Here is a 26,751-nt window from a genome sequence, read left to right as displayed (position 1 = left end):
GAGGGGGCCGCCCGAGGCCCACAGGCCAGCCTTCGTGTGTGTTCATAGGAATTCACCCACCGCACCCACCCATCTCCCCGCACCGCCCAGCGCCCACCGCTGCTGGCCGCCACCATCGCTACTGCCCGTGGCGCGGGCACCCCCCGCGTGTCGCCGGCCCGAGGGTCGGCGTGCCGTGCCGGGGCTGCCGGAGGGCGGTAGCGAGAGGCGGGGGCTGGCGAGGGGCGGGCAGGGAAGGAGGGAAAGAGGGAGGGAAGAAGGAGGTGGCGGCGGCCGCCCGGGGCTTTCGCCGCTCGCCGCCTCGCCGCTGCCATGGCTCCGCTGCGCTCCGGCCCGGCCTGGTGGCGCCTCCTGTCCTGGGCCGCTCTCGGCCCCGTCCTATGCGGCGTGCCGGGGCGAGCCGAGCCGGAGCCGGGCAAGGAGCCGGAGTCGCAGCCGGACCCGCACGGGCGGCACCTTTACAGCGCCGAGATGCTGCGGCACGGCGCCGCCGCCGCCCCGCACTTCGTCATGTTCTTCGCCCCGTGGTGGGTATCCCGAGCGCCGGGCGGGAGGCCGTGCCCTGCCCTGCCGTGCTGTGCCCTGCAGCACCCAGCCGGCCCGGCTCGGCTCGGCATGGCCCGGCGCGGCGCCCTCCCCGCCCGCCTCTTCCCCCGTTGACGTGGCGGCGGGAGGCGGCCGGGCCGGCGGGGAGGCCGGGGGGGCGCTCCCCGAGCCCCAGGGGCCGGGGCTGGGGCTGGGGGCGGGGGGCGTCCGGCGTGAAATGGCGGCCGGCGGCGGCGGAGGGCCCGGCCCGGGCCGGCTGCGGAGCCGCGCGTGTAGCAGCCCGCACGGCCCCGGGCTGGCACCGTCCCGGCCGCTGCTGTGGGACGAGGCACCCCGGCTCCTCACGGCCCTCCCAGGGGGTGCTGCTGAGGGTTTTGTCATAGCGGTGTTTAAAAACTGCTGACTTACGGTGTCCCCGTGCCTCTGGCCTTGCAGATACTTTCTTGAAAAGGTTGTGTGCTCTCTGCTCCGGCAAGTAAAAGGATAAGTTTGCTACAAAAGCAGCAGAAAGGGTGGCGTGGTGTCCCCGAAGCCACAGGTCACTGTAGCACGTTATCAGAGCTGGAGTTGTCACATCTGTGAGACATCTGCTGGGATTTTGCCCTAGGCTGGTACACCTCATGCAGGAATAGTTGAGAAGACTCCAACAATAGGGCTTTGTTGGATATTACAGCTATCAAGAGGACACTGTCCCTTACCTCCGCACATTTCCAGCGGTTGCTCATACTCATCTTTTTTCATCATCTCTTCTCCTACCATTTTGAAAAAATCTGTTTCTGACTTTCCGATACTGGTAGAGTTATTAGGAGTTTTGTTGTAGGTGTTCCCCCTCTCCAAGTTCTCTTAAATTTAGGTAAAGTTCATGAAATGATGCCTTTGCAAAAGACACATTTCAATCCTAAGCTAGCCTGTTGGTACATGGTGCCATTGAGGCATACATGTGTCGTGCTTCTACTCAAAATGAACTCTAGAAAAGGATTACCTTTCAAAACTGAAAAAAACTACTTAATTTATTTTGTTATTGCAATCAGCTTGTTAATGCCATACAGAGATATTAAGCAAATGCTTGAAAGAGCACAGAACCATAGAATATCCTGAGCTGGAAGGGACCCATAAGGATCTTCAAGTCCAACTCCTGGCACCGCACAGGTCTACCCGAAAGTTCAGACCATGTGACTAAGTGCACAGTCCAAATGTCTCTTAAATTCAGACAGGCTTGGTGCAGTGACTACATCCCTGGGGAGCCTGTTCCAGTGTGCAACACCTCTCAGTGAAGAACCTCTTCCTGATGTCCAGCCTAAACTTCCCTTGCCTCAGCTTAACACCATTCCCATGGGTCCTATCACTGGTGTTTACAGAGAATAGGTCACCTGCCTCTCCACTGCCCCTCGTGAGGAAGTTGTAGACTGCGATGACGGATGAGCAGATGTCTTCCTCTGAAGATCACAAAAGTGGAGGAAGCCCAACTTGCTAGCAGAGGACCCTTGACTGAGAATAAGGTCAAAGAAATTCCTATGCAGAGCAGCAGTGCTTCTGCTCTGGTCTCTTCTCGGGTGATAATATCTTTGTGTCCTCAAACTTTGACCGTTTCACAGGCATCTGTAAAACCAGATGAACTTTTGTCTTGGCACGCAGTTTATAGGAGACCCTCTGCCAAGTAGGCTGTTGCAAAGTCTAGCATGTGCTTTGTCTTCAGAGTGCATCAGAGAGAGCTCTGGTCTTGCAAACTTGGACCATTCTGTGCCCTTGGGAGGGCTGAGGATCTCTGCCCAACACAAGCATGAGGGAGCGGCGTCATTTGCCAGACTTGTTGCAGCTTCTGTGTTTGTTACTCTCGTCTTTAGCAGGCCTTGTCAACATCTCTGGGTTTCAGCTCCAGGGCCTGAGTCTGGACTCCACGCCCCTTTTGACCAGCAGCAACAGGTCCAGGTTTCAGGTCCAAGGAGAAGAGAAGGAAAGAGGGAACATCCAAGTGGTTCAGAAAAGGTGCTTAGGTACACCAGTAGTTTTGTCATCAGTGGGATCAGATGATGGTTTGACAGCCCTGGTGTCTGTATTAGAACCCCCTGCCCTGTTCCTTGGTGATTCTCATGTACTAATCTCCTAATGCTTCTCACTGGTGCACACATTTTGTCAGTGCTCCCTGTAGCTGTGAGGGAGAGGCCTAGCAACCAAACTGAGTTAGAATTTTCTTTCAGATTGTTACAGGTGCTGCCGATGTTAGATAATGAATACTATCAGTGAGTTGAGTTGGACAGAGCAAAACTCTTTAATACAGAATTCTTGAAACAAACTTTGCCACAGGCCTCACACACCCTTTTGGTAGCAACAGTACAGATGACATCTTGCATTTGTTTTAAATATGGTGAGCTACACCAAAAAATAATTAAAAAAAAAAAAGTGTACTCCAAGTCATTTACCATCAGATGTCTAAGATTTTTCATGATCAGGCTGTTCTCCTTTGTATCTACAGGTGACAAGGCACAGAACCACAAACAAGAACCACAAACAATTTTAGCCATGCCTATTGTGTGCCTACAGAGAGGGGAGGTTTCACTTAGTTGAACTGAGTCTCAAACGAGTAGGCTCATTGTTTTATTTTGACGAGTATAGGTCTTTTCAACATACTCTAGAAGTCCACTGAGCTGAAGCAGACTTGATTGCCACAGTTTGTTGTGGCTGCATTGAACTCTGTTGACTGGATTTTATCTTTGCTGTACTCATTTGTCCAGAGGGGACTGGTCCTTTGCTGCCTGTACAATTATACCTATCCTCAGGCATACAGACCTTTTTTAATTGGGTAATGATTTGCACTATGACTTGCTATGAAGCTGCCCTAGCTAACTGCAGAACTGTAGCTGTACTGGTGACCTCCAAAAATGTCCTTGCTGCACACTAACTTCTCATAGCCCAGGAAATACTCCATCAGGTCCTCTAGGGTAGAAACACTGATACTATAAGCAGAGCACTGATCTGTCTTTGTTAGGTAAAGCAGGTGTTCTGGAGATACTGATGCAGCAAAATAATCTCCAGGCACAAGCAATTGTGATACATGGTTGCTCTGAGTTAAAATCAGCAACCAATCTCCAAAATCTTACAAAAAATGTCTTTTCACCCTTAACTCCTGATGTTAGTAGTATAAAAGAAGAATTTTTGTTGTTGTTTTGTTTGTTTTTCCAGCAAGCTGAGTCTTTCCTATAGCGCTGCCAGTCTCTTTTGGATCATTTATGATCCAAACATCTTCATTTATGTTTCTATGCAGAGATTATGAACTCTTGCACTTCCCTAGCCCATGCAGAGAAGGAATAGCAGGACTCCTCATTGATTCTCAGGTTATCTGCCATCCCCAGTGGGAAAACTAGCTGTTTCTCCAGTCCCACTGATTGATAGGGAGTGATAGCAACAAATGACTGTGTAGGTACACGGGCCTAAGAGAGACAAGTTACATGGTCCTGCTCTCTTTGTTTTTGACTTCTCGATTTTATGTTGTTCGTAGCAACACCTTATGAATTCTAGAAAAAATCTTCCAGGGACTGTCTTGCATTCTGCTTCCTTATGTGTAACACTGAATTTATATGTAAACCAAGAATGACTAACAAGTCAGTTACTGATTCAGATATGAACCTTCTTCATGCTTTATTTTCAATTTCAGCTCATATAATCCAGAGAAGAAGGAAGGGAGTGGGGAACTGCATATAGCAGAGATCATAGCGTTAAATATGGATAAGGCAGCTCTGTTCTGTGCTTAAAAAAGGTTTATTACTTGAAATTTTCTAACACAGATTTCCACACTCAGTTCTATATCACCAGGCAGTACTCATTATGTTTAAAATTTCCACAGACATTAGGGAAGGGGACCAGAGAATCCAAAATTCTCCTCTTCAAGCTCCATGATGAGTTGACTGTGGAGGGAGTTCAGTCTGAAGTTAAATATTTAAGGAATACTTAATTTTGGTAGTAGTACATTGTATTCCTTCACCATTACAGTTCAGAGTGAGATCATATGGAAGGTCGTATTCCTCCACATAGCGGGAATATGTTACCCCCTCCGACCAACTGCAACAACCTTGTTAAGATTGAAAGATGGTTTTATTTTGCGTTAATGATATCAGGGTACCTGTGGAAAGGTGTGAATCCATGCAGCTTTTCTATAAATTGACTCAAAACCATCTGTATATGTGAAATTTTTAAATAGGATCTTTGGAGAGACTAAGAAGCGATTTACTCTGGAGTCCTAATGCTGTTTTAATTGTTGCTTTAAAAAGTAGACTTTCTAGGTCATGTCAAGGGCAAAAACAGCTTTCAAACTGCCAGGTTGAAAATGTTTTTAGTTAATCCAATTATGTATTTCTAGATGTCTTGAAGGATTGGCAAAAGCAGCTGTTAAAGATAAATGGAAATCCATTCCTTAACATTTTTCATCATAGTTATTTACAGGAATAGGGTACTGCTGTAATGGCTTGAACTACTAGAAAATTAATGAGAAGAATAACAGCCATTTTCTACTTCCAGAGAGTTGCTGTTAACAGCAACTACAGTAGGCCACTTTTCCATGTATATGCAAACATAGTTTATAGTGTGCTGCAGGGGCAAAACACAGCATTGGAGGATTTTGAGAAACCCTGTTGAGATTTTAGTGCCTGATGTGCTTCATGACCCATGAGTTACAGTTCCAGTGATGCACACAAAGAGACTTGCAAAGAGACCACGAACCATAAACTTCTTGCCTGCTGCTTAAAAAAAACAGTATCTTGAAATGTTGAATTAAAAAAGCTGGATAGCCTCATGTGATTTTTTTCTAGATGATTAGAAAATGCAGAGAGCTTTTCTAAATAGCCTCACTAAGTTCAGAGGGTGCTCAATAGGCTTTCTCTTGACAATTTTTACAAGGTGTGTTTGCAATGTTCTACATTGCATAGTAGTATCTGCTGTTACTTACTGTAACAGTGCTCAAGTATGGAAGATTTCTAACTTAACTGTTTTTAAATTTATCAAAATCTTTGACTGTTCTGTGTATGACTTCTCCATCGAATCATTGCCCTCTAAACAGAGCAGCTACTTGAAAATATTTTGTTCATTCTGTCACAGGTGTGGACATTGCCAGCGTCTGCAGCCAACTTGGAATGATTTGGGAGATAAATACAACAACATGGAAAACCCGCAGGTCTATGTTGTTAAAGTGGATTGTACCATAGACATTCCACTGTGCTCTGAATTTGGTGTCCGAGGATACCCTACGTAAGTATAAAAGGTGGTCTGGTCCTGTTTCTTTTTTTTTTGGTTTTCCATGATCCTCTGCTAGCTTGGTGAAGATGACTTCTATGCTCTATTTTTTGGTGTTTTGGATCGCATCTATGTTCAATTTAAGCCCTTTTACCATGTTGCCAAGTATCATGTGATGTATACTACTCTTACTCTTTTTTTTTTTTTTTCTATTGAAGATACTGTTTCATGTCCTGACTGTTTAAATTAAAGTCCAGAATTTGTCCACTTTTTCTCCTAGAGTACCATTTTCTCAAGCAATAGTACATTTATGCAGTGGTGATGTGTGTTATAGAACTGGTCTGGTCTGTCTAACCAAATAGAACTGGTATTTTAAAAAATAATTTGTCACAGGTTTGTCAAGTACACTGCACCATTCTGAAATAACGTATGGGTGATCCGTTAAATTTTTGAGGGAACTGGGTCCTCATAAAATTATAAATTAATAGCAGAATTTAGCATAGCAATGGTGATGCTGTACAGACTTTTCTGGGTAATTTTGCTTGTATTGGCCTGGGAGAAGTTCAGTTGGAGTTTAAGGTGTTTAAGCTTATCCTGTTAATAGTGATAAATGTCTTACTGCCTTGGCTTTGATAGGCAGAAGGTGATCTAGAACATCTACGAGAGGTCAGCCTAGTTAGTGCTTTTTGAGTCAGATACCTGTACTCCCTTTTTCCCTGCTAAAAAGGAGCAAGGTTTTTTTTTTTTTCATTTGTGTCTTCTTTAAAGCTTCTGGAAAAAAATGATTCAACTGCTTTGCTAGTAACTCATCTTAGTGGGTAAATGGAGAATGTAGTCTTCCATAGCCCTTCCTCAGCCTGTGTTTTTCCTTCTCTTGGCTCACTTTGTCTAGTGTTACTGCTGACCCCAGCAATGGACTGAACTTGACATACACTCATGGCTACACTTGCTTTGACGCAGATGAGTGCCACTGATTACAAGTTGAGAGTTATAAATAGCAAAGTCCTCAGTAAAGTAGGAATTGTTCTGAAGGGCAATTTGTGGCTTAGTTCCACTAGAAATATCAAGAAACAATGAATTTTACAACTTGATTTTAATATCCCCAGAAGCAAACACTGGTTGTGTTTGTGTATTTGAATAGTTTATATTGTGGTGCTGTTCCTTATAAAATAGAATGAATGGCAGACACTTTGAGTAAGAAAAAAACTAATGGATATGTATTATCATTTTTGGATAAGTAATGGATATGTAATATCACTTGCATTATGTGGCTTTTTCAACATATTCATGTGTTTGTTTTTCCCAACCTGTGGAATGAGCAGAGAGGAAAAATATTTAAAGAAGGAAAAAAAAAAAGGAAAATGTAATGCAAAATAACAGCTTGGCAAGGGAAGCTGAATCTGGGTGACAGCAGTAATTGAATCTACTTACGATTTGCTTTAAAAGATAAGACTAGGTCAGAAGTTTGGTATTGACCCTTCAGCAAATGCATTTCCAATTTTAACTAAAATATTTAATAGTAAAAGCTTTCGATAGTTTATGTAGGTAGGTGATGGAAAGGGGAGAGCAAAACAAAAATAATGTTTTTTTGGTGAGCTGAAATAGGATTCATAAGCATAACAAGTGATTATCCCCAGACCTGAACTCTGCAGTGTTTTATTTGCTCTTGCTTATTGGTCAAAGTAATATTAAAATACATTGATTTTTAACATGGCATTTCTGTTTACTATTTTTAAAATCCTCTTTAAAAGCTTACATGGGAATGAAAAAGGTGTCTTAAGTTGTGGACATGTTCTTTCTAGCTGAGAGCAATTTCAGATGCTGATGTGAATAATCAAGAGAGCTGCTAAGCCTGAATTGCTGTGAATTAGTAAAGTATGTTAACACTCTGGGAATGTTTTGTGTGCAAAAATTTTTATCTCACTCTTTTCTACATTTTAATCCTTTAGTTTAAAGCTGCTTAAACCAGGACAAGAACCTCTGAAATACCAAGGCCCTAGAGACCTCCAGGCACTGGAAAACTGGATGTTGGAGAAACTAAACGAGGAACCATCTGTAAGTGAAATGGGAATAGGAAAAGGAAATATTTCCTTCTGCAGACTTGCTGATCTGTCATGTCTATAGGTTAGGTTTCCCTCACTGTGGGCAAATCTGCTTCTGAATATGAAAGTCTGATGGTGGTAACAATATGGAACAATTTTTGTGTATATCAGAATAATAATTAAAACTGCCATCCTATGACCTGCCCTTGGTTCCTATATTTAAAACTAAAGTGCATAGTGCAATTTTAAATGTTTAGCATTTTGACATTTTAAGATACAATTTGTTGTGTAAATTCCATTAACACCAGTAGTCTATAATGTCTCTAAAGTAAGAAAAGCAATTTAGCTGTAATACAGAATAAACTGCATTTATATTGGGCTTAATTTCCTCTTAACAACATGCGATGCCGTCTTTAGCTCAGTTATTAGCTGATAATGTTGTAGCCTACAGAAGGGGTTTTAAATAATCAGTTAAGTAAGTTACACTAGTATCATCACTAGGGAAAACTAGGAGTTTAGTACTTGTGTATAGTTATATATAGTTATAGGTAAGCCTTGTCTAAAATTAAATTTGTTAACTTGCCTAAAATTAACTTTGTAATAGCTGTTTCTAATCAAGATAAATCTATAGTCATTGCTGGTCACAGTTTGAACATTTATATACAAATAAAAGAAATCACGATCTTTTTTAATAGCTAAGCATTAAATCCTAAACTAAGAAATAGAAATTTACTTCGCAGTTTTAAAATGATTATTTCCAGTTCTCACCTAGTATCTAGAAAGTCATCTTTTGCTTTTGCCAAGTGCCAATGAGTTTGCTGCAACTTACCTATAAAGTATTTGCACTTTTTCTGTTGTTGCTACCTTCACAGGACCATTAGGTCCTCTTTCCTGCATTAGGGCAGCAGAAAATAGCTTTTTCACTACCTATTTTTAAATAGCGAAAATACCACCAAAACTGGTGGTATTTTTGAGACATCAGCAGATGTGGCTGATATATGAAGCTATAGAATAAAGTAATCTAAGCATATTAATATATGGTGATGTTTCAAATGCCATAGTAATTAAATAAATGTGGACTGTGACTGTACTACAGCACAGTGAAAGACTGTTATTCCAGTAATTGTTTTACTGTGTCTTTTCTATTTGGTATGCTATTTTGCATTTTACTTTCAAGTAATAGTTTAGTAGGAAATGTTAAGATACCTAAATCAAGGTAAATTAGGAAGATAGCTTTAGGAATTTAAATTTTCAGAGTGCAGGGTTTATAGCACTACCACAGAAGGGCATGATACAGGAATCAAATACTGCGCATTTACTGAATGAGACAAAAACTTTTCTCATGAATAGGATCCAGAAGCTGTTGCGGAACCACCCAAAGCCCCTGAACCTAAGCAGGGAATGTATGAACTCTCATCAGACAATTTCAAGATGCACATAGCAGAAGGTAACTGTTTTTTCATAAGCACAAGATACCTGCTTACAGAGACATAACTAGTGGGAAGTATGCAACAGAAATGTTAGTTTTCTAGGTACTTCCTTCCCACTTTATTTTCCAGTAACACTTAATGAAAGAGGATGAAACTACACACCGTGTAAAAAGGCTGTCGTTTAATTATGCATTGCACACCATGAGAAAATTTAAGAACAGTATTCCAGAAGACAGTAGAGTTAAGGCCAGATTTACTGTCTGTGCCCATGTGATAACACGAGTGAGATAGATACTAAAGCTTACTAAACTAACCATTAATTAATTAGAAATATTGTCAAGTGTAAAGGAATGTTTTGTGCAGTGAACTTAAAAAAAAATTCCCTGTATGTGTGGCTTAACAGGGAATTACATCAAAATTCTTTATGGATTCTTCTCTCCACCCTCCGGGATACACTGAGCATTAAACAAGTTTACAGTCTGAGAAGATAGTGTCAATTGTTAAGTGTAGTGTATGTGTAAATGTTTTTAAGTTGTATCCATTGGCATTCATACACAAGTGGAGGAGGTATTCTTATGGTGATAACCAGGAGTTGATCAGGTTTATAACCATCTGTAAAGCTTTTGTTGTCTCTGGACTTCAATTACAGAAAGTTTGGTGCTTAAATTTAGCTGGAGGCTTAGCAGTTCTGCTTGGAAGGTTTACTTTTCTTCTTAAAAATAGCCTTTATGTTTTTTTTGTGCTCTAGGGATAAAAGATTTTATTTTTGTTTCTATCAGAGAGGAGAGTATATCACAGAGTATGTGATACAGAATAGATGATTTTGATTAGATGTTCTTAATTCCTTTATAAGAAATTTCAGTATTCTCTTTATGTGACCAAAGCAAAGCAAGCCAATCAGTATGAAAGTATTCCTGATGCAGAATAGACAAGTTAAACTGCTGCAGTTTACATTTCCTGGTGTTTTTGTGGTATTTTTCATCTGACATTCTTCTGTGAACAAGCCCTCAGACTAGAAAGAAATTCTAGTAATATCAGCCCCAAAGTAGTCTTCAAAGGATTGTAATTCTATTAAAAAGAGTTTTCCCACAATAGCTGTTTTTTCCTTCAAATTATTTTTTTTCTTGTTTTAATTAACTGTATTTTATTTTGCATTAACAGAGACTGGCTTTGATGTGTGCAAAAGCATGCAGCATCTTGAATTAATAGTGTTTCTAATTGAAGGAAATTACATATTCTGCTTCTCTGCAATTAAGATAACACTTTTAAATGAAGCATTAGTATGAGATAGCACAAAGACTCTCCTCTCTATGAAACACTATGAAATTCTACAAAGAATTTCTATTCGTGGAAACTGTACAGCACTTTCTGAATAGTTAACATGAAAATACAAAGAGCAGGGCAGGAAGAGGGTGCATTGAAAGCTGAACAGAATTAGTTTGGTAGCTCAGGGACTCAATGCAGTGGTGTTTGCTTAGAGATCTGTAAGTTGAAATCTAATATTTACTTGGATTTATGCTGTTATAAATACATGCTCCTTGGTGGTTCTTTCTACTCTGTGATTGGGAGGTGATTGATGTAATAGAATTAGACATTCTAGCAAGTGGTAAGGTTAAAAATGCCATAGTTTTAATATCTCATTTGTTGGCTCGAGGTTGTGATGCTGTTTGGATTTTCAGGGAATTTGGCAATGCTTTGGGACTGCGTACAATATCAAAAACCTAATTGCTGAAATATTTTGCCCTGGCCTTTTATTCAGAGTATTTCCTATCTTTAACCCAGGAAATACCATGATAAATTTGCAGACTGAGATTAATACCTAGCCTTTAATGGCAGCCAAATTAATTTCAAATGGGTTACATCTTTTTTTTTATTTTCTTTGACTTCAAAGGTAATCACTTTATCAAATTCTTTGCTCCTTGGTGTGGTCATTGCAAGGCTTTGGCCCCAACCTGGGAGCAGCTGGCTCAAGCCTTTGAACATTCAGAGAGTGTAAAGATTGGCAAGGTAAGTGAAGTAATCTTTTCTTAATCTGAAAATGTGTTTTATGCGAATGAATTTTTCATTCAAGTATCATGATATTCGTTCTGTGATTTAAAAATAACAGTCATTTTCTTTGTCAGCTCTTAAATACTTTTATATTCATAGTTCCTATTTTAATTTTGTGATGGTTATTTTTTCTTGCACATTCCATATTTCACTCTGTTTTGAAGAGATGTCTGTTTTGTTACAATTGACAGGACTCCCTCATTTTAAGCAAGGACTTGCTAGAAACATCAAATACTGCTCCTTGTTTTTCAGAGAGTGTTGGGAAAAATTCTAAATATTTCAGAGGCAGTGAATAATATTTTGAGATTTCTTTTCTTAGGCTTCCCCTCTGTCAGAACTTGATAGACTTAACTGTTCATTTTGAGTGGGAAAGTGACTTGTAGTTTGCCTTTTACAGCATTGGATTTCTTAGCAAGTTTCAGACCTACAGGGTTCTTAAATTATTTTTCTTTTTTTTTTTTTAATTTTATTTTTCCTGTTTACCCCCATTGAACTTTCTAAAGGTTTCAGGGGGTCTTTCACCCTAAAAACTGATATCTTGTCCTACTTTGCTATTTCCCTTAGGGATCATAACCAGATTCTGTGGTGTATTTACCATGGGAACTTGTTACTTGTACGTGGAGAGACATCCATGCAGAGGTATGGAGGTGGTCTGGCAATTGCAGTTACTGGCTTTATTTGCTGACCCATACCTAAGTCCAGGTGGCTAATGCTGCAGATCTCCCTGTATGTGCCAGCAGTGGAAAACTGACTGGGCTCAGCTTCCGTATCTTTAAACTTTCAGATCAAACAGTGTCAGTCCTGCAGAGGGACAGGAAATTGGCAATCTAATGTCTCTGCCCTCATGAGTTTTTCGGCTATTACTAGGGGTGATGAGCTTGACTTTTTTATTTGTTGTTTTTTCTTTTTTTTTTTTTTTTCCATGAAACCCTTTTGGAAATTCTCTAGTTCAGATATGCTATAGATGTACAGAACAGGTCAGCATGGTTAAACTTTAGAGAAGACATATATATACACTTTTTGAGACCTCGTAGATATAAAGCATGATTCCTTCTAAGACTAAAATATCAGAGGCTAATGCTCCTTTGATACCCTTTGTACAAAATATTCATATGCTGATTTACTTCTTGCGAACCTGGAGTGCCTGATAAAATCATTTCTTAGCTTAATTATTTTCTTGAAGCTGCCATTCTCTGTTATCCAGAGAAGAAAAAAAATAAATCCCAAATTTATGTTGTATTCAATTGTCTGTCATGTTCACAGCTACTGTTGCTGATATTTGCTGTGTAATAAAGCCACTAAGGTTTGTCTCCATGCCTAGTCGATTTTGTGTAACTGTATACCTTACAAAACTAATTGAAACACATGCTGGTTGAGATTTTAGATCAGTAAGTAAACAGGAAACACAACTGTTTCTAAGAAGACTGAACCATGACCTTCATGTAATCTGGAGAAAAAGTGTCTTTACAGCAATGCTATCTACTGGCAGAATTGTGTTTAATCCTTAGAACTGATCTTCAGTGATCTGAAGCAAAGTGTTTTTAATGTCAAATACAAAATCCAAGTCTAGAGAAAAGGCTGCAGTGCTTTTCTTTGGTTCAAAAAAGATCATGAACTGGTAACTTTATAGATTGTTTTATGACAAATTAGAATTGAGTGTTGCTGTGCACTTGGAATTTCACTTGGAATACAGTTAATTTGGTAGCTGTTGACATTTATTCTGATTTTAAAGAGTAGTCATACATTTTACAAAATGGATAAGCCAATAAATCTTCACTTAAAAGCTCTCTCACATTAGTATTTTGTGTTGTCTTCGCAGCAATTTTATTCAGATAATTTCCAAGTGCTTATCTCTGATATTTAGTTATGTTTCTGTTGTTCCTTGCTATTGTTTCTACTTCCTGCTATCCATACCTCGCTCCTTGATCCCTCCTGAAATAAAAACACAGCCTCCCAATTCTATAACCAAACCACTATTTGGAAGAAGACCTAACTGTTCCCAAGACGGTACTTTGCATCAGCTTTTGCCGAGCCATGTTCATGTATTGTTTGTGTATTTTGTTTGTTCATGTATTTTTCTGAGAATTTTAAACATAAGATGATGTTTAACATGCATCTATTTTATACATGGAATGTTTTATTATTTTTTTTTCAAAATGTAGGTTGACTGTACCCAGCATTATGAGGTCTGTTCTGACAACCAAGTTCGTGGCTATCCCACACTTCTTTGGTTTAGGAATGGTGAAAAGGTGAGTCTGCAAGCTCAGCAAAAGATCAGACCATTTTTTCCCGGATAATACGTGGGCTATGCTTAGATCCCGGGGGGGTAAAAAAGATCAATTTCATATTTGAAAATCCCCTTGTGACACAGAAGATGTTTGAGGTTCAGACTGTTACTGGAAGAGGTATACTTGATCCACAGATAAAAGTTAGAGCTGTTCCGTGCACCCAGTTGACGTTTTTCCTTGTAGCAATTCAAAGAAATATACTGAAGTTATGGGAAAGTAAAATATTTATAAATACTGCATACTTGAACAGCAGCGAACAAACGTATATAAATAGTAGTGTTACTTATCACATGTAACTTGAGAGAGTGCTCAAGTTAGACAAAGTGGCACATCCAAGGTTAGAGGCATTTTCAGTTAGATATACTTTGGTCTGTAAATAGATTGAGTCTGAAGAACAAGAAATGTTCTGCTGTTACTTCAGAATTATTTTCCAGCTTTTTTTATTTTTATTTTTCAAATAGCTACAAAAGGCATGACACCTTGCAAGAACTAATACCTCAGTGTAGAAAAGTTAGCTGTGTTTTTTTCTCAACAAGCAAGATCATTTTTTTGGACCCTTTGTAATTACTGAAGTTTAAGTTGCTCTGACTTACTTGAATCAAGTGGAAGAAGAAGACAGATCACTGCTGTTGTATTTGGTCAAGATGAATCTCAGCTGTTAGTCTGAACAATATATTTCTGTTGACATCAAATTGTTTTTTCTCCATTGACAGTGTTGGTATTCCCTGGTGACATGTTGCCATCAGAATCACATGTTCCTTCATTGCCTGATACAATACATTTAAAAGTAAAAAACCACAAAACCAAGTCCAACAACTTTCCAATAATGTGACACAGAGATTCCTGGAAATCTCTTCAGCCGCTATTGTACTTTTCAGTAAGGAGGGGGCGGAGGAGGGCTGCTTCAGCCTTCCAGCATTGTTGTCCATAGTACCATCATCCCCGTTGTCATAACTGAAATCTGGCATCACAACATTTGTGTGGGTTAGAGGTAGCAGCAGCCCTAGGAGGAATGAATTGGCATTGACCTCACTCTGCTGAAATGGATACGAACAAGCAGGTACAGGCTTCCTGCATTATTTTAAATTAAAATTCCTTTGTGATACAGACCCCTGCATTGGACAGGGCTCTCATGGTAACAGAGACTACCACCAGATAGCAATGGGTATTTTATTATTCCTTGCAGTAGCTTTAGGTTCACAAAAATAAAACATTAAGAATGCTGACTAGAGAGAGAGAAAGATTAAAGTGGAGAAGTTTCTGAAATTTACCTCTAGATGCTCACTTCTAAAATACCTTTCTCCAAAAGAAATTTTAACTTATTTCCTTCTGGTACAACAGAATCTATGGCAAATCCTGAAGACATGGGGTGAGTAGAATGCCGTGGAGAGGTTTAAAGGCTAGCTAATCAAATTATAAATATGTTTACAGTTAGCAATCTTACGTTCTTCTGATAAGTATTTGCTAGATTATCTACATACGTACACTTATGCAAACTATTTGCTACTTGTAGGGTGACCAGTACAAAGGGAAGAGGGACTTTGATTCCTTAAAGGAGTACGTCGATTCCCAACTACAGAGCTCTGGGAAAGAACCACCAGCAAGTAAACCCACAGAAGCCCCACAGCCGCCTGCAGAACCACCCCAGGCAGAGGTAGGTGTTCCCGCACTCTGCGATTGTATAGAAACTGTTCAGACTGTTTCAGCAGCCTGTCCAAGTCTTCCATGTGTTTCTCCCTCTGATAGATTGAAAATTTTTAGGTGTAAATGGTACCAAATATCTTCCTACTTTTTAAAAAAGCAAATAGCGAGTGGAATCAGACCATAAATCTTAGTGATACTTTTACTAACCCACTGAATTGGAGAAGGTGAAAAATACCTGCCTCCTTTTTTAATGGTTGCAATAAGTGGTTTAGCCAGAGTGGCATAAATGCAGTCTTCTTTGGTGTGCTGAATTACGGGCACCTGTCTGTGTGACAGCATACTTAGTTGCTATGGAGATGAATGTCACTTGCAAGATTCTCACTTGAACCTAAGGAGACAGCAAACAGCACCAAGCCTCTAAAAAAAGTCACTGTCCCATTCTTTCAGCCTACCTGCAGAAACAACAAACAAGCAAAGATTATGAAGACTGATCTAGATGTGTCAGGGTAACGTGTGCTGTGGCAATAAAACTCTTGGGGTTTGGAGACTTGGTTGCAGGAGCTACAGGGGTTATGAATGTTGCCAAGGAATTGTCAGGAATAACTTAATCATCTCTGCACAGCTGTACTTCATGTCACGTAATTTTCTGTCTTTTTTAATAACGTCTGCTTTTCATCTGTCATTTTTCTTGCCGCTGAATGTAAAATTGGCAAGGCTGAAAGATCAGGGATCATTTTAAAGCATAGCTTGTTATCAAACATGGAGAACACAACTCTGTCCAGAAAATAAGGATGGTGACTTACACTCCCTTGTGATGTAGAATGAACTTATATAATTAAAAAGTGTCTATATTATTAACATAAATACAGTTTAGATCCAGTTTCTCATAAGAGAATATTATCCTTTCCATTTCACTTCTTCCATTTGGGTTACTCGTCTTATATAAGATGGCTAACAAAAAGTGATGTTAGTTTTGCAATTTTTATGTCCCTCAAAAAATATTTTTTTTAAAATCAGCCTCATATTTGGAAGACAATAACAAGCTGGTGTTAGTACAATGCAGAAAGTAATTAGTCTTCTCTTTGTTTTTAGAGAAATAACAAGCCACATGTGATGCAAATTCCCACTTATGCCTTGATTGCACCACCATACATGCAAACAGGAAGAGACTGTGGGAGGATTTTTTTTGCCAAATAATAGTAGATACGGTGTAGAACTAAAGTTAGTCTTTGCAGTTTTACACCCCAGCTGTGGATGCCCCCATTTCTTGGTTGCTCACCTTCAGACACCTTGGTTCTGCTTTTCTTTTCATGAGGTTTGAAACAAGGGGCTAGCCCACAGCTGGCACCACAGGCAGCAAATCAATGCGTTCTGGCTCCAGATGTGTGTCCCATTGTGGATTCTCCAATTATATGGGCCAAGTACATGCTTGTACTTTGGCCAAAATTGAACTTTTACATCCATTCATTTCAGCCACACTTCACTAAATTTAGTCAAAAATGATCCAGATGTATTAAGGCAGGGTGACCAACAGATGCCCAGATTAAGTGGTTGCATAAGCTGTATTTTCCTGCGAAACCAAGCTATAAATGTAGCTGTCTGATATTATACTTAGTTTTGTGGTTGTATAGCTCACAGTGCTACTCTGATAGTAATCTACACGTCTTTGAAATGTGTTTTACTATGTGGATCATGGGGAGGACATTTTTTATGGGTTTTGCAGATTTGGTATCTTAGATTGTAAATAATGTTTGGAACAGCTTGTAATAGAGGAATACGTCTTTACTGTCATTTTTATTAATTTAAGATTTTGTAATTAATAATTAAGTATAATTTCTAGTTTACAAATAATTTTTTAGAGGTGATACCACTTCAACTTAATGGAATAACTTAATTTGATGAACTAACAGTCATTTACAGTAAAAGTTTATCTAGTACCTTTAATTTGTAATTTCAAGTCTCTCTTTGGCATCCTTTCTTAAAACTCTTACTGGGTTAAAAGCAGAATTGAAAATCCTGTCAGCTGCACTCTTGTTTTTTGCTTTGCTTTCATTTGAATTTGAAGCCTTTACAGGCATGAGATTCACTCATTTATTTATTTTGAATCCCTCCCACCCATATAAGTGTCACACAGAAATTAAGTTTGTTCTGGTTCTGTGCTGTCATACAATCAGTTAGACTGCCTTTAAGCAATGTGCTATCCTCCCGTCACTCCTATCCCATTGCTCCTGATGTTATCAGGAGCAACAATTCTTCACGGCATCTGTGTGAGTATAGTATGGTGATGTTCCTGTGGCAGGCAAGTATGTGTTTCTGGTAACAGCTTTCTCTGTGTGTGCAGTGCAGGGGTATATAGCAGAGAGAGAGCAGCTGTCAAGACATCCCTAGTATGCCGTAAATACCTCCCTACACTAACTCTTCAGTGGTCGTTGCAGACTTGATGCCAACTGCTCTCAGCATTATTCCTTTGAAACACTTGCATGACAGTGTGTGAAGGTGATTTTTTCCAACAGCTATCAGTTTGGCTACAGGCAGAAGCCTCTGAAAGTAGGGATGCTTCTGCAAATACAGGTGAGATTCATAGTGAAATATATATTTCTCTACATCTCTCTAAGGGAGGAAAGCAGCTAAGGGATAAATGCTAGGTATTCTGCTTTTAATTTTGTTCGTATCATCAATAACATCATCTTTCCCAGTTTGAATTTCCCTCTCAGGCAGCTCATTTGGCCAATGTTGTGCATACAAAAAGTTTTGATTTTTTGTTTTTATTTTTTAAGCAGGCTGCAGTGCTCTCTCTGTCCGAAAAAAACTTCGATGCAACCATTGCTAGGGGAATCACCTTTATTAAATTCTATGCTCCATGGTAAGAAGTTTACACCTATTTTTATACCTGTTTTTCAGGATTATTGTTCTAAGCTATTTGTACATTACTTGTTTCAGGTCTTTTGAGTTCTTTGTAGTATGGTATTTGTCTGGATCTAAAATGTGAAATAATTGAAGAATGTGCATGCTGGCATGAGTTACAGCAAAAATGTTCAGTCTCTTTTAGCTTTCTTGAGATTCCTCTCTGTGGAAAGGCTTACACAAGCTTTTCTGTGTCAAACTCCAGCTAATGTCAGGGAACAAGGAGAGTGAAGCTTTCTTCACTGGCTTAACATGCTTCTATACGTTGATTAGGGCAAGCTGAAGGGAGGCTATCAGCAATGTTGGTTGAGAAAGGAGAACGTGTTGGCCTTTGGGACCTCTCCTACCACAACCAACCTCTTCTGGAAGTGTTATTTAGCAGCTGGAAATTGGTACAGACTGTAGAACTATGGATAACGGGCTGTTACTCTTGAAGTAACCGATGCAGATGGTGTAGGTGTAGACACGGAGTGGAAAGCACTAGGGAAAAAACCATCATGTCCTATCTGGTCTCTGCCAATACTGGCATATCCAGCAGAGCCTAGGACTCAAGCTGGGATAAGACCCCAGTATTACCAATTCGCAGAACAAATATTCCCCCCCACACACACTTTATCTTACTATTCCATTTCTGAGACAAAAAAATGAAAGTTTTAAGTTGCTTTATCTGGTTTATAGACTTCATCTTATTTGTGCCTTGTTGAATTTTGGGGAATTTGTTTGCCATCTTTCTCATCCATTGTCTGCTCTTCTAGCCAGTAAAAGAAACCTAGTGTAGGGGAATAAAAGAAAATTAAGCTTAATTTCAGTACCTGATTTCATCACTAGCCATTTAATGAGAGCAGGACATGAAGAATATAGAAAGATCTTCTGTTTGTGGTGGCAGAAGACTGCTATTACATAGCAATGCCAGCAAATTATACCCATTTTTAAATGTATTCATGAATATCAAAATATTGTTTCTTAACTATGCCACTAGGCCCAACCATGTTTCTGACTGTAGACTAGAAGTATCAGGGGAAGTTTGATTTTTACATAATCTGAGTGATGCAGTTCTTCTCCAGTCTTTTTTCCCCTTTATTGCAGCATGGTTTGCTGCTTGAGAGCTACTTCCATGTTCTTTTATGTCTGAAAGTTCTGCTTTTGGATATAGGAAGGTATCTGCCACCATTGTGTTAGGAAGCCACCCTTATCCCACACCCCTTCATGCTCGCTGCTCTTCATTCAATTCCTTTATCCTTTCTGTGCACTCTGGGGTACTGAGATTGATTCTGTGCCTGTTGTACTACACCAGCAGCAGAACTGGCTGTTAAATTCAGTTTATACCTGTGCACAAAGCAGAAAGATGCCAGTTTGATTTTGCTTGTTGGTAGATGTAGTTCATCATCTGAGAATCTTCTGGCAAAGTTGGATATAAAGATATATACTCCCTTTTTAGTTAATTTTTCTCAATAGGACGGCAACTTAACCATCATCTCCTTTGTGAGATTCTAATGGGGCGTTGCTGGCTCCCAGAAATGGCAGGCTGAGAGATGGGGGTTCAAGATGCATTGCAGAGAACCAAGTTCTTAACCAGTATGGTCTCCCTGGCCACAGAAAGCCACCATTTAGGAAAACACTAAGTATATTTATGTAGCTGGTATCCTAGTTTTAGCTCTTAATGTCATCCTTATGTATAGTTACAGTGCACTGCATATAAATGCCCCTCTTCTCTTCCAAGTTGGTTAACTTATGTTGGGCTCAGCAAACACTATTATATTGCTTGCTAGTTCTGTTCTTCAGTTAGTTCTGGAAAAATATTAATGGTAACTTGCGTAGTAAGCATACAAGTCATCCTGTTCTAGTAGTATTGTGCATGGTCAGAAACGCTTTCATACTGTTCTACATTAACAAGGTGGTTTAAATATACACAGCCTTGTATTAAGAAAACTTTCGCAGAGACATCATTCATTATTTTTTGCAAATGCCTTGATCTAGCCTTAGGGCAATTACGGGGCTGTTCTAATTACCCAATTAAGGTGCAGCTGGGTTAGAATAGAATGAGCAATGTAGCCTTAAAGTCTAAAGCACTTTGGGAATTCTTCTTGAAGGCAGTTTAAGAAGTTCAAGCTATGAACTTGGCTTGGCCAAGTTAAAAATATAAACAAAATTAATACTTTACTATAATGCCTGCCATTTTACAGTATCATTTTCTCTTTTGACACTAGTGTTTCACTGTGTGTACTCTGTGGACCACATTCTCAAGTTACTGTATTTACTTATTCTAGAACATCAGGAAATGAAGTAGAAATAGGCCTTTTTTTTTTTTGGTGTTATTGGTGATATCACTGGGATAATTCTATATGTAATGCAAATCAGAATAGGATCTGATTTTTTTTTTGTAAGTGAAGCTTACGGACTACCACACAACTTTGGCTCTACCTGAAAGTACAGTGATAGTGGATAAACTTGAAAGTGAAGTTCTTCCCAGGAAGATTATACATTTTTAAGTGGAAAAGTAAATTAAACTACTAGTGTAGCCCTTAAAAAGAGAATCTATGTTGAGAAATGTTTCTACTAAAATTAAATTTCCAGCATCAGGAGATGCTACATTGCTCAAGGAAGCAATTAGGAACTGGAGGGAATTCAGTAGGGAAATAAAAATCTAATTTAAGCTATGTACTTTAAACCTAACAGGCATATACTACCTCAAAAGCCAGCGTTAACTCAGTCATTTTTAGAAGAATTAATTTGTAGTATAGGCATTCTGTACCTCATCTAAAAAATCAGCCATTTCTGTGTGATCTTAACATTCGTTTAAGATGTCTCTGTGCTCATCTTTATTTGGTTTCGTATTCCTCTGTAGAGTAAAATGTTAATGTGCTAACACCTAGAATACCATTCCAGAAGAGACAGATGAAGGCCAGAAACTACTTCAGTGCTGAACTTACATGAAATCAGTTACTTTTGTTTTCTTAGCTCATTTACTGACATAATAGTGCAAGGGAGTTGGAGACCTAAATCATTTGGGGATAGGAAAGGCAGCTAGTTAAACTTGCAGATATTGCAATAAGACAGTAGAGATAAATGAGAAGGTGTATCTGCTAAACAAATCTCTCTCTTTGTTTCTAGGTGTGGTCACTGTAAGAACTTGGCTCCAACTTGGGAGAACCTTGCCAAAGAGCAATTTCCAGGTTTGACTGATGTCAAAATAGCAGAAGTAGACTGCACTGTGGAACGTAACGTCTGCAGCAGATTTTCTGTAAGTGTGAAAGAGCTGGAAATGAATTGGATAGTATTGTGTTCCAAATGTTAGGGGCTCCAGTGTGCAGCCTAGCTGGCTGCTGGGTTGTGGGTGCCTAGTGACAGTGAAACTGGATTCTCAGCTAATCCAAGGGAAAAAAGGTAGTTGAGATTAGCACAAGTAACAGTTTCTAGTTTGCTTGGATTTGGTCATTCTCACTATTGGATGAAGATGAAGGAGTCCCTAATTTAAGAACCATCCTTCTGTGAAACCACCAAAGCCATTGTGGTAGTCATTGAATAGTTCTGTTCCTAGAAAAAAAAGATGGCTTTTAGAGCTGGTAGCCAGACAGTTGAAGACAAAGGCGGGAGCTGGCATTCCAGTTGTTGGAAGAGCCTAGAGGACCATGTATTTTCCTACTTAAAATTAAAAAAAAAAAAATTGCAGGTTGGCAGTGAAAATTTTTTTTTTTTGTTATTTAATTGAAATGGTTTATTGGTTTAGAGTGGTTTGGTGGCTTTTCAAAGTCAGATAAATACCAGTAAGTCTGGAAATTACTGACAAATTTCTTTTTTGTGTGTTGTGTCTTTTTGAAGGTACGCGGTTATCCTACACTTCTGCTCTTCCGAGGTGGAAAGAAAGTCAGCGAACACAACGGAACGAGAGATCTTGAATCGCTGCATAGCTTTGTGTTGCGTCAGGCAAGAGATGAATTGTAATAAAAATCTGGATGCTCTATCCCTGGCTGTCTTTGTACAGTGGTTGAGGGATTTAAGTAATTGTTAACTTTTAAATAGTATGGAGGGGGGGTGGGAGGGCATTTTTTTGTTTGTTTTTAGGAAATTGAATGTACTAAATATTGGTATCTTCCCTGTGTGTGTGTGTTAAATACATGCTACCCTACTTGTGAAAGAAAACTAAAATGTAGCTACTGTGCAAACAGAATATTTTCAGTAGTGGTAGTATTACTGCATTTCTGCATTCCCGCAAAGACGTGTAAATGGTTTCCTTTGAGACTAAAATACATTTAGAAAACCAAATTAAGGACACCAGTAGAATATTTTTGTCTTTGGGTTAGATTTGGTTAAAAAGTAATCCTTGCAAACTGCACGCCATTGCTAGAAAGGTAAAAATGGCAGCTGTGTTAACTTCTGCCTCTACAACTGCACTTATAACCTGTTTGTCTTAATATAGCTGCTGGTTAAGAAACAGAGAGTCATGGGAGATTGAAAACACACACACTTTTGGAAGATACCAGGCCACCATGAGCTGGTTGTTTCCTGTTAATCCTCTCAGCATTGGAGGTCTAGCCATAATGAAAGTAATGGTACTGTAACATGTGCCTGAACATTACTGATACCACAGTGTACGTCAGGTGGATTTTTTGTAGGCTTTTTGTGTCCAGCTCCAGAGGAGTAACCATGCTCTACTTATATAGAGCCAAAGTGAATAGGCGCTGTTGTAGCTACGCCGTTAGTATTAAATGATCAGTTAGACCTCAGAGCTGGTGACATGCGTTTCCTACCCTAACCTGAATTCAGACTTTGTGCTGACCTGCTCCTAATTCAGAGCACTTACAGAACATCAAGTAGTACAATGTTTAGTTTTTCCATTCAGCTTTTCTACAGTCAACTCAATTAGTTCCCCACTCTTCTTAAGCCTTAACCTTTTTCCAAGCTGTAAGTGTTGATAAGTTTGAATGTTAGGCCCATGCACTCTCTGTTGCCTTGGATTATAATACGGACCTATTCTTTGGTGCATAAGATGCTCCATGTTAGATGTAACTGAAAGCCAAAGAATGTACACTGCAGATACTGTCACAACACGGTGACAGCTGCAAACCAAGGACGGAATTCTGCCATCCTGTGTGCATAGAAACTCATGGAATGAGTACAGCTACAGGCTAATTTGACTAATCTGTCAAAATGCCAATTTTTGTCCATCATATGGAGTAGGGATTTTTTTCCTTTTTTTTTTTTTAAATAAAAAAAAAAGGAAAACAGCAACCAACTTTTAAATCAGAGAAATGTTCCTGGTACTTCACTTTACTGTCTGTCAAGAACCTTTGGTTCTGTTCAATCTAAAAATGTGTAAGAAAATCCACAATGAAAGCTAAGTGTTGTACTGGCAGATGTATTAGATCAATGTATATTCCTCTGCCTTAAAGGAAGCCTTTATTACCATGTTTTTAACAACTTTCTAGTGAAGCACAATGTCATGAGTTTCTTGTATAAAATCGAAGTGGTACAATTGTTTACACTGAGATTTTTCTAAATAAAAACTTTTTAAAAAAGCAGTCTTTCTATAAATGATACAGCACAATGAATATACAGTGACAAGTGCAATAAATTATAGCTTGTATTTACAAGAAGCCTTTTAAATGCAAGAATCAGAGGTAAGTGCATTTAATACGCGTTTAATATTGATCAAAACAATTTGCTATTAGCTTCTGCTAGACAAACTGTGGCTACCATGTGATTGTATCCTTTATACCAGTTTGTTAGTTGCGTGAGTCGAAGGGGAAAAGTTGGCCAAATACTTGAGTAAGTAAATTGCTGACATTCTTTCTTCCTGTAAATAAATTGTCCAGCTAGAGAATGAATGGCCCCTAAACTTTTACATCTGAATTACAGCTAGAGAAGTGTCCTGACTTCCTTCCTGAGTAAGTGGTAGTAGATGAGGCAGCTCCATGTGGGGAGTGGAAGGAAGTTGCGTAAGAACAAGTGTATAAACCTAGACTGCTTTGTCAAATACTGAACTGAAAAGACCAGTCAGGGTCCAACTTCATGCTAGTATTTCTAACACAGGGGGCAGCCAAGCCATCTCATGCTTGCAGCATCAGATTTAAACTGCTTGGAGACCAAGGGACTCAAAACGTTTGCTTTGGCACAATTTAAGATGCACATATCATGATAGGTTTCAAGAGGATACCAAAAGTATAGGTGTGGTAATATGAGTCCTTCTAGACAAAAGGCAATTCCTAGCCTTAGGCATTTCATATTATTTTGTACATGATGTATGCTCTAAGTCTGATGTACTAACATTTCTTTAGCGTCCCTTTCCCTCCCCCCCCGAAAAGACTCACTGCTTTAGGGTATCCATCTGGTAAAACTGCAGCACACATCCAAGCAACTGATAAGGCCAAGCTGCTATGTGAGATTAAGACCATCCCAGCCAAGTAAAGCATGTGTGCAGGCATATTGCTGCTTTGCAAGCCCTGGCTCTGCGGAGCTGAGTGGCTGCTGCAGCGTCGGGTTGGGTTTTAAGAATTCCAGCTGTTCGCTCATGCCACAGTGTGCGGTTCCCCAAGCCCTTTTCTTGCACAAGGCACATAAATGGTGTTTGGAAAGCTATTTTGTCAACCTTTTTTTTCCCCCAAGATCAGGTAGTTCATCGAAGTACAGAAGGTAGCATGGAAGTTCATGGTAGAATCACAGAGTCCATGTGAAGACTGTTTGTCAGTGACATCCACAAGCTCTTACTACCATATTCCTGTATTTCTTCAAGATTACATTGGAATTATCATCGAAATAAAGAACTGATATGGCATTTAGTTTGGTAGGTGCACAACATGGTTTGGGAACGTAATCGGGATTCATAAGATGAACCTGTTGTTAAAAAGAAAACACAATTGATAAAATGGTAACTTTGAGAAATTCACTTATGGCTGTGGGACAGATCTTTCTGAAGACTTACCAGAGTCTGTACGATGGCATGATTGGTTGCATTCATATGTGCGTTGAGTGGAAATGAGCACTCCCCATCACAGTAGTTGGCTGCATAGCCCTTTGGAGCTATTATCCAGTCCTTTTTAGGAAACAAACAGAACTTGATTGAAATTAAAAAGTTGCCAGCTTCTACAGACAACTGGATGCAATTAAGAGCAGCTGAAAATTTTCCACTAACTTTGTCTTGAGGGTGAAAATGTGTTTTCACTGAAAGTTTTTTTTTTTTTTTTTTTTTAGTAAGCTGTGACTTTTCCATGGACACACTGATTTTAATGTCCAAAGAATGGTGCATTGCTACGCACAGCTTAACTGCCACAAACTAAAACAGTTTTATTTCTAAAGCTGCTGCTGTGGTGCCTTGTGAGGATTGTGGTTTGGATGCCTTCACGTTCCAACGTTTCCTGCAGGTTAGGCCTGTTGGCTGAACTACCTTTCCTAGGGTCAGTGTAGGAAGTTTCATCTGTCTAACTTCACTCCCACACGAGGGGAAGGACAGCCTGCCTGAGCGGCAGGTGGCAGGGGACCCCTTGGCAATAAGCAGAAAGCTGTGAAAGGAGGGGATGCTTTGCCATACAGATAACGCAAAGAATTTACAGATTTTTCTCCTGCTGCTACAAAAGAGCCAAAAGTAAATTAAAACAGAAAAAGAAACTGGCCTGTGTGCTAATAGTGCAGAAAGGTGATTTTAAAGAGCCATCATCAGTTAACAAGAAACATTTTTCTTCCATCAGTATCAGGCTCTGCTATCACCCTACAGGATGAAGCACTCATTGGTGCTCTTCTTAAGAGTCTTAGAGTATTTCTCCTTTACCTGACACTACGTACCTGTGGTAGCATGAGTTTTGCTATAGCAGTAACTAGGCAGCCAGCAAATGTTACCACAGCTTTACTAAGTCTGCTGTGTGATTGCTGACGTGAGGATTCTTGGGCTTATCAAAACTACCCCTTCCTTTTACAGCTCACCACCCCTTCGTTTATCACCCCTTCGTTTTACTTGCTCACCCATAATTTGCTCCTGGGTAAGAGAGCTGCTCTTCATAAAACAGTCACTCTTTTGATACAGAAGCAAGTACTGGCTATGTAAATACATTTGTGGTTTAATGTGGTATATGGGAAGCACTGCAAAGGGCATGGGGTGGTGTGACTTTGCTAGCTCTACACACACACAAAAAGTGTTGATTGGAAAAAAAAAAAAAAAAAAGGACATTCAGTGAAACGTGACAATAAATGACACTGGCTTGGCCCTAAATAAGTTGCCCTAAGGACCCCTCTAGCCCTGCAGCATTACAACTAAAACCAATCTTTGGTCTAACTACTACAGTCAGTGCTAGCCCCCTTGGGGGCACAGGTTAAAACAAAGCTGATCTCTAGAAAAACTTGATTTCATTAAAACTAGTACTTAAACCATTTTTTCCTCATCATTAGAAGCGCACAGATACGAGCCCTTGCTGTGACTCCCGTGAGTGACAGAGAATGACCAGGTATTTGAATCTTATAAAGTATCAAACTTCCTCTGGATTCTATCAAATATCACAGCTATCAATATTTATTTGCCCTTCACTATGACTGGTTTTAATGGGGAGGCACAAGGGACGTTTTAAAGCATAATGGCAGCCTCGAGTGGAATTACCATGACACTGTTTAGATAACATTTCATAACAAAATGTCTGGTTT

At 39.6% G+C, this 26,751-nt stretch overlaps 2 protein-coding genes across 3 annotated transcripts in view; one reads left to right on the top strand and one right to left on the bottom strand.

Annotated features, from left to right (window-relative positions):
- Nucleotides 1-223: 223 nt before the first annotated feature.
- Nucleotides 224-22,087, top strand: TXNDC5 (thioredoxin domain containing 5). Of its 2 annotated transcripts, none has more exons than XM_027451603.3 (10): nucleotides 224-527; nucleotides 5,635-5,784; nucleotides 7,719-7,824; nucleotides 9,162-9,258; nucleotides 11,133-11,248; nucleotides 13,453-13,539; nucleotides 15,092-15,232; nucleotides 18,003-18,085; nucleotides 21,238-21,367; nucleotides 21,946-22,087. In XM_027451603.3, the coding sequence occupies exons 1-10, from the start codon at nucleotides 313-315 to the stop codon at nucleotides 22,066-22,068; spliced, it is 1,248 nt and encodes a 415-aa protein (XP_027307404.2). In that variant the 5' UTR covers nucleotides 224-312; the 3' UTR covers nucleotides 22,069-22,087. The 2 variants fall into 2 exon arrangements, with proteins under 2 accessions (XP_027307404.2, XP_027307403.2); XM_027451602.3 differs by having other exon boundaries at nucleotides 18,000-18,085.
- Nucleotides 22,088-23,677: 1,590 nt separating this feature from the next.
- Nucleotides 23,678-26,751, bottom strand: part of BMP6 (bone morphogenetic protein 6) — an 88,726-nt gene continuing 85,652 nt past the window's right edge. Inside the window, exons 6-7 of the mRNA XM_027451601.3 lie at nucleotides 25,046-25,156; nucleotides 23,678-24,957 (exon numbers count right to left, since the gene is read on the bottom strand). Coding sequence (XP_027307402.1) covers nucleotides 24,808-24,957; nucleotides 25,046-25,156 — 261 coding nt within the window. The 3' untranslated portion in view covers nucleotides 23,678-24,807. The remainder of the gene's footprint in view (nucleotides 24,958-25,045; nucleotides 25,157-26,751) is intronic.

The sequence above is a fragment of the Anas platyrhynchos genome, chromosome 2 (genome assembly GCF_047663525.1).
Source record: "Anas platyrhynchos isolate ZD024472 breed Pekin duck chromosome 2, IASCAAS_PekinDuck_T2T, whole genome shotgun sequence".
Taxonomy (NCBI): Eukaryota; Metazoa; Chordata; class Aves; order Anseriformes; family Anatidae; genus Anas; species Anas platyrhynchos.
Note: the sequence above shows the minus strand (reverse complement) of the source record. Positions and strands in the feature narration are given on the sequence as shown.

Excerpts from the sequence above, each read along its gene's own strand:
- TXNDC5 (XM_027451602.3), top strand. The coding sequence starts at position 313 with ATGGCTCCGCTGCGCTCCGGCCCGGCCTGGTGGCGCCTCCTGTCCTGG. Across the intron at positions 9,259-11,132 it reads CAAGATGCACATAGCAGAAG|GTAATCACTTTATCAAATTC; the intron begins GTAACTGTTTTT and ends TTGACTTCAAAG. Across the intron at positions 11,249-13,452 it reads AGAGTGTAAAGATTGGCAAG|GTTGACTGTACCCAGCATTA; the intron begins GTAAGTGAAGTA and ends TTCAAAATGTAG.